This window comes from Phaseolus vulgaris, chromosome 5, assembly GCF_000499845.2.
Source record: "Phaseolus vulgaris cultivar G19833 chromosome 5, P. vulgaris v2.0, whole genome shotgun sequence".
NCBI classification, from domain to species: domain Eukaryota; kingdom Viridiplantae; phylum Streptophyta; class Magnoliopsida; order Fabales; family Fabaceae; genus Phaseolus; species Phaseolus vulgaris.
In genome coordinates, this window is record NC_023755.2 from 30,962,296 (window position 1) to 30,982,565 (window position 20,270).

Below are 20,270 nucleotides of genomic sequence, written 5' to 3' on the forward strand. Positions count from 1 at the left end.
AAAAAATTTGATTTGACGAGTGGTAGAAATATTTGTCATAGACAATCACTTACTATGACAATTTTGATGAGAACCATCATGGAAAGTCATATTTTTTATAATTGTTCTAAAAATAACAGGCATAGAAAGTTTGGTTTGAACATAATATGACAGATATTTTGCACATTTTATGACAGTTTATATACAACAATCATAGTAAGTCAACCTACTATGACAGTTTTTCAACTAACATAGAAAGTGCAGAGTTCTTATATCACCTCATAACCGTCACAAAAATCTTGTGTAACCGTCATAAAAAAGTCTTGTTTGTACTAGTGGGTTGATTAATTATTCTTATAATTAATAGATATGACTATTGATAGTGAATATGTGTTAGTAGCTTTAGCTTTATTTATACATCCAAAAATAATAAGTATATTAATTAATGCATATGTCTTATCAAATAAGGTTATTACTACCATTATTATGTTTTTGTGTATTAATATGTCACCCAAATGAGAACATTATTATGTATAGAATGCTTGTTTTTTTTTTAATTTATGACACAAAAGTATTAATGTTAAGCATGTGTTAATTGCATGTATTTGTTCATGTATCTCTATATTTGCATGATATGTTTGTTTCAATCTTTAATGAGTTGAATTTCTTGTTGGAGTAAACAAGTTCAATTTCACTTATATGTGTTGGATCTTGATTTGGCTTCTCAACTTGAAAAACCTATTGCTATTAAGTTCATTCTAAGACTTAGAAAAGGTCAAACAAACTTGCCTAATGTTTATGTGAATGAACATAAGTAACATTAGGTTTGCTCTTCCAAAAACACAAAAATATAGAACTCCTAGCTTTGTTGATTATATTAGTCTTTTCCTTATGAGACATAGACACTAACATGTTTGTATTATCCTTCAGAACATCAACACAGTTTTATTGTACCAAGATGGTCTTCATCTTAATTCTTCATAATACAAAGTAGTTCTCCCAAAAAAGTTCTTGATGCCAAACTTGTTGGTCATATTTTTCAACTTCTTTGACTTTCTTTTTCTTTTTCCACAGACGATGTAAATTATTGATTTCTTAACAATAATATATAAGACAATACAAGAATAAAATTGAAAGAAAGGACTGATATTAGCATTGAAAAAATTTATGTAAAGAGTCTACCATATTCAAATATTCAATATATTATATAATGGTCTGAAATATAAAAGGTGACAGAAAATATTTAAAACAACTAAACTCTAGTAAAATATCTTTTACGTTATTTCATCATATCGTCTTATTGAGATTTGTTTGTTAATCACGAGACATATATAGAGTAAATCATCATCACTTTTCCTTTATTAAAGTCCCTTTATTAGTAAATAAAGAAGAAAATCTCGAAGAACACTTGTCATGATGAATGTTATGAGATGGTGACTCATAAGCATTACATATTTATTGAATTGAAAAACTAGAAAGACGTGATGTGATCAATGATAGTGCTAGGACTAATTTGTATCATGGGAAAAGATGGCAAGCGATGATGGTGGGAAAAGGGTGTGAAGTTAATATCCAACCCCTCAAATGTCATAAAAGAATTCTTGAAACAGCTTCATATGGTGAGGTGGTAGAGTCATTGCCAAATACAAGCTGCCATCATTTGTTGAGCTTGGAATTATGATTGCTAGCCCCTCGTATATAATCCAGCCAGGTCTCATGAAGATCGGTCTTCCCCAACCAAAGTCAGCATCATAGACTGGAAACTTAGCCCAGCTATTGATACCCACATCTGGACACCCAAAAGTATGTGCTCCAGGAACAAGAGCATTTAGATCAGGCTGTAGCTTCAGATAGTCAAGAGCTGATCTCAAATATTCGTTGTCCATTCTCATTATTCTGTTGTGGATTTGATTTGCAGCATACCATGTAGGTTTTTACACGAGATCTCCTGCCAAGCTTTGGGAATGGTGGAGAAGATAGCATTGCCAAGGTAACCAGGAGGGAGGGGAGGTTGCAGCCTTGACCTTCCATTAATTGGAATATATAGTCTGGTTTCTTGGTCTTCAGGAAGGCCTCTTGCTTTGGACACACTTCTCCATATATGAGCTGCCAACATCTCATAAGTGCTATAGTTTATTGTGTTGCCATCTTCTTTCGACTTGCCCTTGAGGATGTTGAGTTGGTCACGACTCAATTTTAAAATAGAGGAAACCACAGTTGTGGTGGTGGTGGTGGTGGTGGTGGTGATGGGTGGTGAGAGCTGGTATTCGTGGTGAGGAAAAGCTGGTTGAGGTGGGTCCCTGGCACGAAGTAAGTTCCTGTCAATAAATGGGGGAACAGAAATGGGGATGCCACGAGCCACATTGGACCATGAATTGATGAAGTGAGCACCTGATTCTCCATCTGCTACATGGTGCACTTTACCAACGCCTATTGAGACCCCTCCACATCTGAAATATGTTACCTGAATGCATGCAGTGCAGTGCAGCGAATAGTTAGTTTCATTTTATCCTTACAAAGAGAAAGAAAAGGAACGCACCTGTAACACCACTAACGGATATGTTTCAATCCCGGCAGAATAATCCACCGTGGGAATAAGGTTGCTATGGTTAAGGTTGTGAGTGAAGTGGTCCATGGCAACGGTGGCATGAGCCTCAACGAAAAGTACACCCTGACCGTCACAATAAATCTCCATGCGGTGGTCGTCACCGTGGCGGAGGCGGGCGGCCATTGGGTAGAAAAGGACGAGGGTCTTACTTAGGGCTTCTTTCAGAATGTTGGGATGGAAGAAATTGGATGTCCCGTTTGGGTTGTAGAAATAGAGGGTGGGAATGTGGTAATTCCCCGCCAGCAAATCCAGGTCTGAGTTCCACAACACCTTCCGCGGGGTAGCCTCTGCGGGTTGCACCATTATCGACTCCTTCACACTAATCGTCATAATCTCTGCTTACAACTAGGGATAGACGTTGTGTTAAGGGTTGCTTTTATTTTGTATAAGGGTTGATGTGAAGGGTTGATGTATCCTCGTCTATGAAGCTCGGATACGGTTAAAATTGTGTTGTCGGTGTGTCCGATACACCGCGGACACGGACACGCGGCGGAAGCGTGCCCGACACGGTGTCGGACACTTTTTATTGGGTCGGAAACGGTCCTCTTTCTGGATATGCCGGAGGAGACAAGTTTCCCTCCTTGAACACGCCAGAAAAGCTCGAAAAAAAAAAAGTGGTTCAGTGTTTTAAAGAACTCTTCTTTTCCACACTAAATCTAAGATAAAATATGATAAAATCTCAAACAAAATATTAAAATCTCCAAAAAGTAAAAGTTAAACATTATGTTTTTCTTGATTTTTTTTTCATATAACAAAATATATTACTACATTTTAATTTATATATAGCCGTGTCCCGTGTCCTATAATTTTCAGTTTAGCCGTATCTCCGTGTCCGTGTCGTATCTGTGTCTAGGCTTCTTAGATCCTCGCCAAACAAATCCATGTTTGACATCCACAACACCTTCCGCGGGGTAGCCACTGCGGGTTTCACCATTATCAACTCCTTCACACTACTCGTCATCAATCTCTGCTTACAACCTACAGGCATGTATCCACAATGTCCCTATATATCTAACCTAATTCAATTAATGTTCTCACCATTTCTACTCAACTAACTTCCTCCTACGTAGTACTATTTTTTATTATTCGTGATCTCTGTTACAGCACGTTTGTAATTTGTTTTAAGTTATCTTCTTATTTAGTAAGGAACAGTTGAAATCTACCATAAGTAAAATTGTAACCCAACTTAGAAAAAAAATTAGCAATCACACCTGAAATCAGAAATGTTTATAAATTTTCTCTTTAATTATTTTTTATTTTCTACTCTTTTTTCCTTGTGTTTTGTAACCGGGTGAGTAGTGTTGGTTACCAAATGAATTTGAGAAAAGATGAATTGTTTGGATCTATTTGTTACCAAAGAAATCTGAATGCGGATATGCAAAGAAACTGTGGAGGGAGTGTCTCACTCGTGAATAAAGAAAGGAAGAAAAAGTCTTCTTTCGTTAATGTTTTCTGTCCATTTATTTTCCTTTTCACTCTTAAAAGTTAAGTAGCATACGACACTGATAGGACATTGAGACAAAAATACGTATATCTAAAATGTAGGACACTGGGATATGGATTTATATATTATATAAATATCAATTATATAAATTGACAATAAAGATTTATGTGCATAAGTATGTTCCAAATTATTTTTTGGAGCAGAAAAATATTTTTCATGACTGGTTTAAAAGGATTTGTTTCTTAAGTTTATAATCATAATAAAAATTTATACACTAAATTTGAGCTTTTAGAAAATTAATGTATTTTTTCTTTTTAAAATTGTATTAGAATCGTAATAGAATTGTCAGAAATCCAACAAATACTTTTTGAATTTGACATTTCACGGATACGTATCCTACAAGTGTCATACGAGTGTCGGTGTCTAATATGAGTATCTGACATCGACATACCATTTAAGAAAAGTGTCTAAACTTTCATAGCTTAAAAGGTTTGTGTTAAATTACCATCTTATCTTTTCTCTAGACAAGTAGAATTTTATTTTCACTCTTTTTAACATGATTTACTTTTACTATTATAACATTAATTATAGTCTCATATATAGGTGATTGTTGGGCCCATTATCAAGATATCATAAACTCTTACCCCATTTCATTATTGAGTGTTAGAAGTATAGTTGGCAGCTCACCTACTTCTATATTACCTCATGTCGGTGGATTTTCCTCAACTCCTTCTTTCTAATGAATGTCTTCGTTCTCTCATAAGTGTCTTCCTTGCAAACTTCAAATGGTATTTATAAAAGGTACTTCGACGTTTAAATAAGATCTGTATTCAGTGCTGGATATACTATTAAGGCATTATGATGACGTATCTTTTCTCGAAATCTATGATTGCTTATATGATTATCATGAACCCTTTGTTATTAGGCCAAAGTAACATTTTGGATTACAATTAAGAGTGTATTACCTAATGTCTAATCATTGTTTGAAGCGGTCAATCTACTATTGGAATTTATAAATTTCATCATATTGGTCGACACAAACAAGGTATTAAGAGTTGCATCTAAACATGTCTGATATCGAAACAGGAAAAAAAAAATTAATAGACATGGCCAAACATTCACAAATTAATATACTCATTCCTTCCCAATATAGATGGATTTTAAAAGTATGTTTATGTCATGGTCTCATATTCTTTCATTTGTTGTGATATTTTCTGTCCATTACACTAGTGCAGAAAGGCAAAACGAGTGCGGCTATTTTAAATTTATAAGGGCGGCTATATAGCCGCATTTGATTAGCACGCACTTGTAAATCGAAGAGATAAGAATGCGACTATATAGCCGCACTTGTAAATACCATTTATAAGTGCGGATATTTCTTATAGCCGCACTTGTATATGCCAAAACATTAAAAAAATTTAAAACACCGCCAATATTGTGTGAAGGCAATGTTGATGAAGAGTGGCATGGGAGCGCCAGCAACGACAACGACAACAGAAGTGGCGGCGGACAGGGAAGCAGGACGGAGCAAACCAAAAACCCACGAAGACAATGAAAGAGTACTGACCAATGCAAGAAACCAAACAATGTAAGAAAAACGAAAAAATTTATACATGAAGAGTGGCATGGGAGCGTCAGCAACGGCGGCGACGGATAGGGAAGCAACGACGGAGCAACGAATGTCAGTCAATGAAATAGTGCTTCGAGACCACCAATGCAAGGAAAAAAACATATATAAGAAAAACGAAAACATTTATGCATATATTTGTGAAGATGAAGAGGAAGAAAGAGAGCTCAAGAAACTTACATTGACACAAATGAAAATGGCAGCAGAAGGAGATGAACTCAGAGCGCAAACGCGAATCAAAAGCAAAGACGAGAAAGAAAGTATGAAGTTGTGTGTGGCGCGCTTCAAAATTTAGGGTAATAAAGGATTTACGAATGCAACTAAAGATAAAACCGCATTCGTAAATGAAAACGTTTTGATTTACAAGTGCGGCTATACCAATTGCCGCATTAGTAAATCAAACGCTTTGATTTACAAGTGCGGCTATACCAATAGCCGCATTCATAAATCAAGCGTTTTTATTTACAAGTGCAGTTATACAAATAACTGCATTCATAAATCAAAATAATTTCAAAAATACCACTGCGTTTTTTACGAAAGCGGATAGCACAAAAGCCGCACTAAATAAAGTGTACTTTTTCTTTTTTTTGCACTAGTGATTATTTTCCTTTTCACTCAAAAGGTTTGTGTTAAATTACCATTTTACCTTTTCTATAGACAATTAGAATTTTCTTCTCTATCTTTTTACCACGATTTGCTTTTACAATTATAACATCAATTATTGTACTATTTATTCATCTTCTCTTTAAACTTTACAAAATTCTCATAGTCTCATATATATGTGATTGTTGGGTCCATTATCAAGATCTCATAAACTCTTACCCCATGTCATTATTAAGATTTAGAAATATAGTTGGGAGTTCACCTACTATGTTACCCAATAAATTAGTCTCTTTTAATAAAGGCTTAAAAATCCCCGGAGAAACGACCTCCTTTATGTATTTAAAATATCTAATATTTGATCTATCATTTTCCAACTCCATTAAAAGTAATATGAATGTTTAATGATGGTGAAATCCACTGCAAACAATTTTCTTTTCAAAAATCCTAATCATTATTTGACAACTATAATCTTCATAAAAAAAAGCCATATTTAACCATTTTGAAATAATTAATCCAAAATAGTTGTTTTGGCTTTTTATTTAAGTCACATAAGCATAACCTACTCCAGAATACACAGTTTGATATTTGAGGTATTTTTTTTAAAATAAATAAAAATGATTATATAGTGGTAGATAGGATTCGGATGATTTTATCTCAAACAAATCTTATCGAACAAGATTAATTAGAAAAACTAAAATATAAACCAAAAAAAATATTTAACTATAAATAGAATGGATAAAACCAAGATACATCAAAACATAGAGAGTTCTCTAGTTAGACGGATACTCGTCGCTTTTTCTGTATGAAATTATATACACTATATGACTTTTCAATCAGTAAAGTAAAATGAGTTTGCGAAATACTTATTTTGAACATATACATGTATATTACGGATCATTTTATCTGAAATCCTAAGCCACGACGAAATAATGTTCTAGACTGAAGATCCGAATGCAACAATTTCAAAGAAATAAGAAAGCAAATTAGCTCGAATCCAACAAACTAAATAATTTTACTTTCTTCAAAAAAGGCCTTTTTTTTAATTTATACATAAGATATTTTCTCACTTTACGCATCACTTTTTGAGCTAGGAATAATGAAAGATATTCCCTCGTATACAATCCCACCAGGTGCCATGAAAATGGATCTTCCCCAACCAAAGTCAGCATCGTGGATTGCAAGCCTTACCTCAGCTAGTGATGCCAAGGTTTGGACACCTAAGAGTATGTGATCCACGAACAAGCGCTTTTAACAACTAAGACTTGAGTGCTGTAAATCTTTGTCTCACAGCACAAGCTATCTTCCACTCATTGATACTGACCAAACCTTCAATAATCTTCTGTCTGACCCTTATATATGGTATAAAACCTCTTTCTGCCATCCCTGTTGCAACCTTTGCAGCCAAAACATACTCACATTTCTCCAAGCACCCTTCAATCACTAACTCTTGAAACTCTCAAATCCAACAGAGCTACCCTCTTTCTCCAGGAATTCAATCATCTCAACAGCATTCCATATCTCCCTGTTTGCCCGTAATGCTGCCAATAATTTCACCAGTGTTCCCTGCCCTGGGGTTAAACCATATTGCACCACCATTTGCTTCATCAAATCCTGTGCCTCTGCAGTCTTTCTCACTCTGCTCATTGCACCAACAACAGTGTCAAAACTATTTGAATCTGGAATACATCCAGCCCCACCCATGCCCCTAAGAACTTTAACGGCCTCCATTAGTGGTCAACAGAACAGAGACATGATAGTAGATAATTACAAGTCCTACAGTCAGGAGTATATCCAATTGTTTGCATCTGAAGTAAAATATCAGAAACAGATTGAGACAGGCATCGCCGCTCCAACCAAGTGGATGAGAGGAGATCACGAGTCTGAGGAACTGGAAGGCAACCAGACCGTAGAGTCCGTTGTAGAACGGCAAGTGCAAGGGGGAAAGGATGGGAGCTTTGAAGGGAGTACGAAAGAAGATAGGAATAAGCTAGTTGGGGCTTGGAACGTGGTCTGATAGGTATAAAAGATTGTAAAATTTCATCAACAATATGCACTTGTAAGTTATGAGGAAATGAAGAAAAGAAAGAAAAAGGATTTGAATTTTGGCAGGACTCCAAGGAAATGAAAAGGTCAGGAATTTTAACATAGTTTTTCGCTTCTACTTCCTCTCTTACAGCCTGCTCAAGATTTTGCAATGAAGACACTGAACAAGCTGAAGGACATCGGCTCAGAAAAGGCCGGAAATGAAGAAGAAATCTATTCTGCATTGTTGCTCCTATCACCATTCTGGATCAGCTAATATAGTATTGGAGCACCTTCAGACATGAGAGAAATGAAACCTGTGGAAATTTGCAGAAATCATACGTACAACATTAATAGGGTAAAAGGGTGTGAGAAAAAAAACAAATTAATAGATGTGGCCAAACATTCATAAAATAAAATATAAATTTCTTTTTATCTATGCTTTACAGAGAGGTGCCTTTACATGGGGGGCATGAAACAAGGTTTCAGTAGAAACTACCAACTGAACATTACCAGTGGTTAAAGAAAAATGTGAAATGATTAAATCACAAAAGTGTGACAAGTCAAGCAGCACGTCATGACCAAAAAGCCAACACATCTGCATATCAATGTATAGAATCCAAGTTGAAATTAACAGATAAACATAGAATGCAATGATTAACAATAAAAATATAACTAGGTTCAAATATCATGATGCAAATAATGCAAAATATGAAAGAACCAACATAGCTCTCCTTAGAACATGCACTTGAAATAAATGCCAAATGTAACTATATCAAACAACAATCAAGTATTTAAGGGTAGGATTGGGTTGGATCCCTGTGTGAATGGTAGTAGAAGCATGTATGAACTAGTCAAAGATGACATAATGGTGGTTACAAAAATAGGAATAATGTCAGCACAGAATGCAAGTAAATGATATAAAAAAATAAACATTTTAGAGGAAAACAAAGTAAAAAAGAATCCCCAACATCTTCATGCCACCCAAAATTTCATAGCCTCATAATGAATTTCAAACAGGGATTAACACAACCATAAAATTCATCACTTAGAATACCTTTTAATGAGCTTCTAAGAGTTTGATATCATGCTTCACTTCAATAGTTTTATTGAATATAATGCACTCCTCAAGTACAATCAACAAATCTCAGTCTTGACCAACTGAACCATCCCACATTTGAACTCATCTTAACACTAGGAAATGTGTTTTCAAGCATTTCAATGAGTTATTCTTCTCAAAGAAATCACGAATGAAACAACACCCACAAATGTCTTGTCTTATAGTTAAGCTTTTGAGAAGGAAAACGACATTTAGCGGTAGAAATTGTTCCTAAAATACCATATTATATATTGTGACATTTATATATATATATATATATATATATATATATACATTTATATATATATATATGTGTGTGTGTGTGTGTTGAGACTGTTTTTACAAAACAGAATGGTCTGTGATTTTTCTTGAAAGCTAATTCCTTTAATACAATACAATTCATAAATTAGTGCTAAAAAAATCCCTTTTACCCCTTCTATCACTATCCGCCATCCATTACCAGCTCCACTAGTGTCCCTTTTACCCCTTATAAATTGGTTGTCACTTGATCACCTAAACCAATCATCAGAATGAATCTATCTACCTCTGGGAAGAGAAATCATGAGAAAGAGTGTGCATTTCCTAGTGGAAATTGTAATAAGTAGTCGTCATACTCATCCAGGACGAGTGTGGGGGAATTCTTCATTTTATAAAGTACCATCACTGGTCAGGTCGAGAGAAGACTTGCACACAGAAGGCATGGTAGTAGAAAACCAGATGCAAGCAAGTGACCAGTCTACCCTTTGTTTTATTCAGATAGATACTTCTATATGTCTGGTTGATTCAAACCAATTATTTGGGGGATTGTTTCTTACTATATTTGTCTCTATTACAAACTTGTGTGCCTATTATATGATGTACGACAGCAAAAGCCTTTTTCCTCTAGGCAAGATTGGTTACATAGATCACATAGTGCTGCTGGACTTGATTAAAGACCATACTTTCAGAGATATTCTTTTAGGCCAACTAAACCCTAGCTCTTAATCAAAGATTTAATTCAAACCCAACTAAAACAATTGATTATGGTCAGAACAAGATCACATAAAATATACGAACATTTCAAAATAATTTAAGAAATGAAAAATTGAAGAATTGGAAACGCAAATGAGTGCTCACCCATGGCAGTATATTCGTCAGACCACTCTAAAGGAGTAGGGTTTGTTTGAAGAATGGATGGAGAGAAGAAAGAAATGCACCATTTGACTCCTTAGTGGCCCGTTCAATTCCCATGACTTGCATTTTCCTCTCACCGGAATGCGGATTGAAGCTATGGCACCAAAGGGAACGCGGATTCAAGCTTGGAAGTGGGAAACTATTAAAATAACTTCTGATTTATCCCCCGAGAAACTACTGACCCCTTTCTCTTTTTTTTTTTTTTTTGAAAAACCCTAAAATAAATTTTATCCACTAAAAATATTTAATTTTTTAAAATTGATTATAAAAGTTTAATAATTAATGTTACATTTAATTAAATTAATGAAATCATTTTAATAAATGTATTACATTCTATATTATTGATGTAATGTTTGACTAAGATTAACTTAGCAACCTTTGATATTGGTCAAGTCACTTAAAAAATGTAGCCATTCATGTTTTTTTTAAATATTCTCTAATTTTCATTATTTTTGTTCATTATAAATTTTTAAAAATAAAATAATTTCCATTGTTACTTTATAGTGATAAGATGTATATTTAGTTATATGAGATATTAATAAATAATAATCATTCTAAAGTAATAGTATCTAACATCACAAGTGGAGATATATATTAGAAAAAAATAATAATTTAAACAATAAAGGTCATAAAGAAAAAAACTTATAAAGAAAAAAATCACTAATATAATTAAATATCACTTAGATCTTTTAATATATATATATATATATATATATATATATATATATATATATTCAATAAATTTGTAATCCAAAAGTCGAAAAAAAATGCTCTTCCTAAAGTTTTCGTAACTTAAAGAATTTTCCCATTACTATATTTAAAGTAATTTTAGTAATTATGTCAACATGTATCCTAGATTTCCATGCTGTCGTATGCATAATACTAGGTACAACAGATGCACCATTATAATTTCTGCACTGTGTATGCCCGTACTCCTTTCTGCACAGCAAATACTGAACCAGGGGAGGACAGACTAACCCAACGCATACAGTAGCCATTTTTTTTTCTATTTTACCTACAAAGAACAAGCCCCTAGGGGCAGGAGAAGGGACAGAATTAATCCCAAAGTATCTTTGGTACCACAATGAATATTCAGAACAACTGAAACTCAAAATATTTAATTTAATTCCAACAAATTATAATTTTATAATCAAGTGCAACTGTGCAAGTAACACTACTCAATGTTTAACACAACCAACAACTTTCTAGATTTCAGCTACTTCTTAGATGGTATCTTATCTTCTTCTATTTAATTCCCGTCTCCCTTCTCTGGTAAAATTACTTCCTTTATATATAAAAAAAAAAAAACATAAACCCTTACTAACCAAGGCTAAAAAATTGTTGACTTAGTAAGATTGCTTTTAAGAAAATTGCAGAGTGCAATAACCCAACTACCCTGAGTAAATCCATACACAAATCATAAGATAACACCCCACCCTCAACAGAAAACACTGGCATCAATTTATTCTATAAGCGTATAACATCAGAAAATAATGTCAAATTCATTTATCCATACCACTCTTAATCTTGAATGTGAGGGCAGTATAGAGTAGTCAACAAGAGCATATACAGTGTTGTAGATGAGGTAACATAACGGATGAGTAAACATAAGATAGGAAATGCATTGGAGAGAAAGTAGAGGTGGGATCTATTGAGCAAAAGATGGTATAATCACGCATGAGGCTTAATTAATTAGTGATGAAACCACAAATCAAGATTAGCATGGCATAATATTTCTTTCTTCTAAACTTAATCAATATGGCTCTAGCTCATTATAATACTCTTTTCATTCTCTTTTAATATAGAGAAAACCACATTAACCACTCCTCATCATATAGTATAACAAAGGCTAAGTTGTCTCAACAACCAGATAGCAAAATCATCTTTCTAACAACAAGCAGGATTGTTAAGTTTCAAATTTATTTACTGCCTACAAGGATAGCGGTATGGAATCAGAGGGTCTGCTAACAAATATTCTCTCACAAAATTAGCCCAGCTCTGGTAAGATTTGAATTTCATGATTTCATTAGAAGCCAACATTGCAACACTACCCCTTGAATGGGAAATTTTTTGAAGATCTTATGAGCTTTCTGCCTTTACTCCAGTAACCTGTTTTATGAACAAGTACAGGTTTGAAGACAAGATGTTAAAAAATTTAAAAGCCGACTATGAATCGTAATTTGTTTTTCCTGTGAAAATGACTCAAGAGATAAGGATAACTATCACAGAAGTCATACAAATTGAGGTAAAGAGACTTAACAAATTAAGTATTTGTCTACTGTGTGCCAAAGAGATAACTAATCAAAACATTCATATGGACAAAGCCAGAATACATTCACATTAGGAAAGAAGAAACAGGAGGAATTTGGAGGATGGGTATCCTCCTTGCAGAAAAGGATAGTTCACATCCAAAATTAAATAGAAGTGTGCCAATATCTCTCAGTGAAAGCAATATTATACCAAATCAACTCTAACAAGGTAAGCAAATCCAATGGAAAATTCAAACATTCAGAATAAAACAAAGACAGCAAGAAATTTGTTTGCTTATAAAATACATTTCCAGGACACTCTTTCTTCTTTTACTCCATCCAAAACCTCTGAAATCAATGAAGAAGACTAGAAATGCTTCATATCCCGAGTACATACCCAAGTTTCACCAAAAACAACGAAAGGTCTGTTCCAATTTCCAAATGTTGCTATCCAGCAATGTAAATAACAACCAACAACATTATCGCAGATCCACCAACCAAATCAACATGTGTGAAATTCAATTATTAATATTTACAGGAAATAAATCATCCATCCGGAGAGGGTAGGAGAAAAATGACATACCAAGTACAAACACTCTTCAACCTAAACACCAGTAATAAACTATTTATTCATTAATACCAAGCCTAACCAGTTACCACTATCACTCGCAAGAAAATCAAATAGGTTACTACTCTCTTGTCCGTAACTACTAAAATCAATGCAGAGCTAACAAAAGACACTGAAACAAAAAAAAAAAAGTGAAAACTCTTAATCCATGTAAGAACTGACGTTCAGGAAAACGGAATTCAGATAGGGTTCTAATTTAACTGCCTACAAGGAGCATTTGCAAAATGAACTGTATATAATATTTCAATCACAAAAACATAGTCAATGAAATAAATTTGAACGTCCAAGAGACATACAATACTACTGATTCATCAGAGTGCAAACTTCGTGAAAACCTCTACTTCCTTTCCAAAACCAAGGGGCAGGGGGTAATCATTGTATTCAACATTCAAGCTCCACACTCATTTAAAGGCAACACTAACAATAATAAACATGGACAAACTCACAGCGATAAAAGGGGACTCTTGGGGATGGAATTCAATATTGTATTTAGGTTGAGAGCAGCCACCACCAGCACCACCAAATATGCTACCTTTATGATAACAACAAAGAAAATTAATTTTTTTTCATAAACACAATCTAATAACATTAAATAGTAATAAAAACATTCAATTCTGAAAATTCATAAAAGTGTTTAAAAACTTTATTCTTTTAGTGATTATGATAAACTACAGAAGAACAATCCTTAAACAATGTATTAAACTCCACAAGCCAGTTTCAGTAACAATACTGTAGGTTCTATTTCCAAAGTAATTACAACTCGTATTGTAACGGCAACCTACTAGCGCTCGTTGCTAAACTGAGCAACAAGCATTTACCACACAGTCTATACTTCTGGCAAGATGCTAAGTTGACTCATTGTCACTGAATCTTCTAAGCAGTCTGATATAGATCAAGGGAACAATTTCTTGACTTACATATTTATGCTGCTTTTCTCATCTTAAAGACAACATTACCAAGATTTTTGGTTTTACAAATATTAGACAGTGCATAGGCTGACAGTGTATAGGCTGTTATTCTGTTAGTTTCTTGTTAGTCAGTTCGTGTGTTTTCTCTCTGTATATAATCTCTTGTAGCTTCACCACAGTAATACAATAATATTTTCTCTCTCATTCTCTTATATTCCAATATGGTATCCTGAGCCACAATTTTCTTCATCTTCTTCTTCTTCTACTACTTCTACCTCTGACCATTATGCTCCGGTGTTATCCATGACCACCTCCACTAACGTTCACCATTTCAATACCCCTATTTCCCTCAAACTCAATGATAACAATTTCCTTGTATGGAAACAACAGGTTCTAGCTACCCTACGAGGTCTTGAGTTAATGCATTTCTTGGATGGAAATGTTGTTCCTTCTGAGTTTCTGCAAAACCAAAACAACCAAACTCAAGAAAATCCTGCATATGGTTCTTATCACAAACAAGATCAACTTCTTGTGGCATGACTTCTTGCTTCCATGTCTTCTTCTCTCTTAACCAAGATGGTGGGTCTTGATTCATCGGCTCAAATCTGGAATCGCCTCCTCACCTACTATGCCTCTCACACTCGCCCAATGGCAAAGAAGTTATGCCTTCTCCTAAAGACTCCAAAGAATGAACGCTCCATTTCCACTTACGTTTATGATATCAAGAAAATTGTTGACTCTTTGGCTGTTGTTGGTTCTCCAGTTTCCACTGCTAATCACTTTGATGCTATTCTCGATGGGTTATCCCCAGATTTTGATGGGTTCATCACATCCATTCGCTCACACAGTGACCCGTATACTGTGGATGATCTTGAAGCACTTCTTCTTGCACAAGAGGAACGATTTGACAAACATAAATTGGCTCAAGATCCTCTCCTTCAGGTTAACACTATTTCTACTCCTTGGCTTGTCAAGAATCAAAACCGTAAGAAATTTTCCACCTACACTCCTCAAGGAGGACGTTCATACACTGCTCCTACTCGTCCCTCTGCTCGTCCTTCGTCCTATCAACCTTCTTCTTGGTATTCTGTCAAACAGTTTTGCCAAATTTGTCACAAATCTGGTCACACTGCACATGCATGTTGGCATCGTTACGATCCTCCACCCACCACCTCCTTCAATTCTAATGTTTCACAACATACTCAGAACTTTGATAATGACTCTGCACCCTCCATTCTTGGTGCTCCTTCCACCATCGAAGACCCTCTGTGGTATCCCGACACTGGTGCAACACACCATGTTACAAAAGACTCCAAGATCTTCACACACAAACAACCCTATCATACTGGGTTTAGGTAATGACGACCTCAAGCTAGGTAATGGCCAAGGTATGCATATTTTACATACTAGGTCTGCTTCCTACATTGCTCCTCACTCACACACTGTTTTCAAACTTCATAATCTTCTACATGTTCCAACTATTACCAAAAATTCTCATTTGTGTTGCTCAATTTGACAAAGACAATAACGTTTACTTTGAATTCTTTCCTAACTTTTGCAACGTTAAACATCAGGTAACTCAATAGATTTTACTTCAAGGAGTCATTAAAGATGGTCTTTATGTGTTCCCTCCCTCCAGTAATCTCACTGATTGCACTGTTAACTATGCTTCCTAGAAACCCATGATTCCTACTTTACAGCTTTGGCACAATAGACTTGGTCATTGTAATTTCTTTGTTGTTAAACGCATTTTGAATAGCTGTAATGTTGCTTATTCTTCTACCACACTCTTTTGTGAAACTTGTATACATGGAAAGTTTTATCAGCTTCCTTTTCATAACTCTGTTTCACAATACACTGCACCGTTACAATTAGTTTTCATTGATATATGGGGTGTTGCTCCTGTATGTGCTTCCAATGGTGCTCGTTATTATATTTCCTTTTTAGATGCTCACACTAAATACACATGGTTGTTTCTCTTGCATAATAAATCTCAAGCGCTAAATTCGCTCCTTCGTTTCAAAACACTTGCAGAAACTCAAACAGGTTTTAAACTGCGTGTTATTCATATGCTTTAAACATTTTACCCAAATGTATGGTATTCTTCATCGGTTTACTTGTCTCCACACCCATGAGCAAAATGGCTCTATCAAACGCAGGCATATGCACATCTTTGATATGGGTTTAACCCTTCTTGCTTTTACTTCGTTACCCATCAAATTTTGGGGTGAAGCCTTTACCACTGCCATGCATATCATTAATATTCTGCCTTCCCCTGTTTTACAAAATAAATCTCCATATGAATTGTTGTTTCACAAACCTCCTGTATATAATACATTAAAAACCTTTGGGTGTGGTTGCTATCCTTTGCTTCGACCCTATAACAAACACAAGCTTGATTTCAAATCTGCATGCTGCCTTTTTCTTGGCTACAGCATTCATAACAGAGGCTATATTTGTCTCTCTAACACTAGTAAGGTCTATATTTCTAGGCATGTTATTTTTCATGAAGAATTATTCCCTTATGATATTCCTGGATATAAGTTTCATCCTTTTGTACATGATAACATTGCTTCTGACTGTTTGAACCAAGCTATCACTGTTATCCACTCCTTTGCTATTAATTCTTCTATTGTTTCCCAACTCAGTCCTGATTCTACTGTACCTACTAATCCTAATCCTTCTACCGCTTTGGTGCCTACCTCTTCCACTGACCCTGGCACTGTCAATACTCATCGTATGACAACAAGATCCAAGACAGGTATTTTCAAACCCAAAACTTTTCATACTCACTCTGTTTTACTGTCACCGGTTCCAACATTTGTCGCCAAAGCTCTCTCTTCTCCTCCTAGGTTTCAAGCAATGACTGATGAATACACTGCTCTTCTCAACAATCACACTTGGTCCTTAACATCTCTTCTTGAAGGAGCTAAAGTTGTTGGATGCAAATGGCTTTTTAAAAACAAATACCATGCGGATGGTTCCTTTCACCGGCACAAAGCTCGCCTTGTTGCTAAGGGATTCAGTCAAACAAAAGGGTGTGATTACAATGATACATATAGTCTTGTGGTTAAACCTTCCACCATTCGGCTCGTCCTATCTCATGCGGTTTCTGCTAATTGGCCTATCCATTAAATTGACGTAAACAATGTTTTTCTGAATGGAGATCTTCAGGAGGATGTCTATATGAAATAGCCACCGGGTTTTGTGTCCAATTCTCCACATCTAGTTTGCAAACTTCACAAAGCTTTATATGGTTTAAAACAGGCTCTGCGATCCTGGTTTCAAAAGCTAAGTACCACTCTTCAAACTTTTGGTTTTCACTCTATCAAAAGTGACTCTTCTTTATTTGTTCAATTTCATTCCTCATACACAATCTTTATTCTAATTTATGTTGATGATATTATCATCACAGACTCTTCCTTACAAGAAGTTCAAAATCTCATATCCAAACTCAGCTCCTGTTTCGCACTCAAGGATCTTGGCCCTCTTCATTACTTTCTCGGTGTCCAGGTTAATCGTCTTCCCAATGGTGGTCTGCACTTGTCTCAGCATAAATATATAAATGATCTCCTTATACGTACAAACATGCATGCTGCTAAACCACTACCCACACCCATGCAAACTAACCTTTGCATACCAAAAGATGTGTTCTTTGCTCTGCATGATCCATCCATGTTTTGATCAGTTGTGGGAGCCCTTTAATATATCCTCGTCACACGTCCAGAACTGTCCTATACAGTGAACAAGGTGTGTCAGTTTATGGATGACCCACAAGACCATCATTGGAAGGCAGTTAAACGCATTCTACGCTATCTTGTTGGTACTCGTTCAACATAGCTCCTGCACAAATGTTCGTGCTTTTAGTGATGCTAACTGGGGCAGCAACATTGACGACAGGAAATCTACCATTGGCTAGCTACTGTGTATATTATGGTCTCAACATCATTGCCTGGTCCTCCCACAAACAACGGGTTGTTTCACGTAGCAGCACTGAAGCTGAATATCACAACATTGTTGTGTCTCTAACTGAAGTCATTTGGTTGCAATCTATCCTACATGAACTGCACCTTTCCTCCACTCAACAACAGTTATTCTCGGACAACCTGGGAGTTGTTCTTCTCAACGCCAACCCCATCATGCATTCTCGAACCAAGCATTTCGAACTAGACTTACATTTGGTTAAAGATTATGTTCAACAAAACAAAATTCATTTGCTTCATCTCCCTGCCAGATTCCAAGTTGCTGATACATTCAACAAACCTATTGTTGGTCCCTCGTTTCTGGATTTTCGACATAAACTTATGGTTGTTGAACCACCCCCATAAGTTTACAGGAGAGGATATTAGACAGTGCATAGGCTGACAGTGTATAGGCTTCTATTCTGTTAGTTTCTTGTTAGTCAGTTCGTGTGTTTTCTCTCTGAATATAATCTTTTGTAGCTTCACCCCAGCAATACAATAATATTTTATCTCTCATTCTCTTATATTCCAATAACAAAAGAAGCTAGTATAATCTAGCTAGTTCTCAGACAAAATTTTCCTATTTTTTTTTTCTGTTTCAACTCTTCCAATACAACAATGTACTATTTAATCAACAGAGGCTATTGCTTTATATTAATGAATCCTGTTTCTTCAAAAACAACTTGTCAACATAGGCACCAATATTCAATACTAAAATGTTTCTAAACTAACGGTTGCCATACAAAAAATTATTCTACCATAAGCATTTAGATCAGAATTTAAAAAAACTGGTTTACGTAGGCAAAGTTAGCCATTTGTAAAGATGGTAGATAGGAATGAGAATCTCATAGTAGTCCTCTCACGCACTTTACTGATTTCTTGAAAGTGGGATCAAGGTTAAAATTCACCCATACCATTTATTAAATAGTTTTAAAAATTCGCACTATTTAAACAACTATTTTGACTATTTACCCATTTCTAGACACTATTCATGATAAACTGAAAACAATGCTTACCAAGTGCTCGATGAAATGTTTCAATCAATTCAATGAATACATCAAGGCCAGAATAGTGCTGCCATTCGATCATCAATATCATTCCCTGGCTGTTTCGGACCGGATATCATCATAGACAACATCATGTATTTTCGCTTCATGCACAAACCAGGAGGTAAGTTGTAAATAACTAGTAATACAGGCCATGAACTGTGATTTGTACTCATATTACCAAACGGATTCATTCCGTCTGTAGCTAAAACCAAGTCGGATATTTCTTGATTCTTTACCAAACTCTGGAAAGTCATCATCAAATTTCTTCCATTGAATAGAATCAACTGGATGTCGGTACATGCCATCGCATTTCCTCTCATCTGCAAGCCATCTAAGGTTCTTAGCATCGTCTGGGTTTGCAAACAAACGCTTCATCCTAGGAATGATGGGAAGATACCACATAACCTTCATTGGGGGTCCATGCTTTTCCATTTCATCAATAGAATCATCATCTTTTTGTTTCAACTTATAACGTGATAACCCACACCTCGGACAACTTTTCAACAATTCAAAATCTTTCCGGTATAATATACAATCATTAGGACATGCATCTATCTTTTTGTACTCCATACCCATTGGACAAAGAATCTTTTTGGCCTCGTAATGACGATTAGGTAGACTCTTTCCCTCTGGAAGCATATCCTTCAACAGTTGGAGCAATTTCGTGAAGCTTTTATCAGTCCATCCGTTTATTGCCTTCAAATTCATCAATCTTAACACCGCCGACAACCGTGTGAAGTTAGTTGATCCAGGATACAAAGGAGTCTCTGCATCTATTGACATACTTCCATATCCATGCGCTTTTGCAAAACACTCAGCTCCCACATCACGAATCATGTCCTCCAATCGATCATCATCTCCATCATTGTGTACTGCTTCATCCATGGTAGAACCCACATATTCTTCAGTTAAGGAAACA

The 20,270-nt window shown here is 35.4% G+C and overlaps 1 protein-coding gene and 2 pseudogenes across 1 annotated transcript; 1 reads left to right on the top strand and 2 right to left on the bottom strand.

Moving 5' to 3' along the window:
- Nucleotides 1–1,311: 1,311 nt before the first annotated feature.
- Nucleotides 1,312–2,981, bottom strand: LOC137835418 (shikimate O-hydroxycinnamoyltransferase-like; annotated as a pseudogene).
- A 4,263-nt stretch (nucleotides 2,982–7,244) lies between these two features.
- LOC137835420 (pentatricopeptide repeat-containing protein At1g06270-like) lies at nucleotides 7,245–10,738 on the bottom strand (annotated as a pseudogene).
- Nucleotides 10,739–14,916: 4,178 nt separating this feature from the next.
- LOC137834304 (uncharacterized) lies at nucleotides 14,917–17,475 on the top strand. The gene is made up of 3 exons (XM_068642363.1): nucleotides 14,917–15,695; nucleotides 16,100–16,309; nucleotides 16,833–17,475. Exons 1-3 carry the CDS (start codon nucleotides 14,917–14,919, stop codon nucleotides 17,473–17,475), a joined length of 1,632 nt encoding a protein of 543 aa, XP_068498464.1.
- The last annotated feature ends 2,795 nt before the right edge of the window (nucleotides 17,476–20,270 follow it).

Excerpts from the sequence above, each read along its gene's own strand:
- LOC137834304 (XM_068642363.1), top strand. The coding sequence starts at position 14,917 with ATGGTGGGTCTTGATTCATCGGCTCAAATCTGGAATCGCCTCCTCACC. Across the intron at positions 15,696-16,099 it reads CCCTATCATACTGGGTTTAG|CTGTAATGTTGCTTATTCTT; the intron begins GTAATGACGACC and ends CATTTTGAATAG. Across the intron at positions 16,310-16,832 it reads GCTCACACTAAATACACATG|GCATGTTATTTTTCATGAAG; the intron begins GTTGTTTCTCTT and ends CTATATTTCTAG.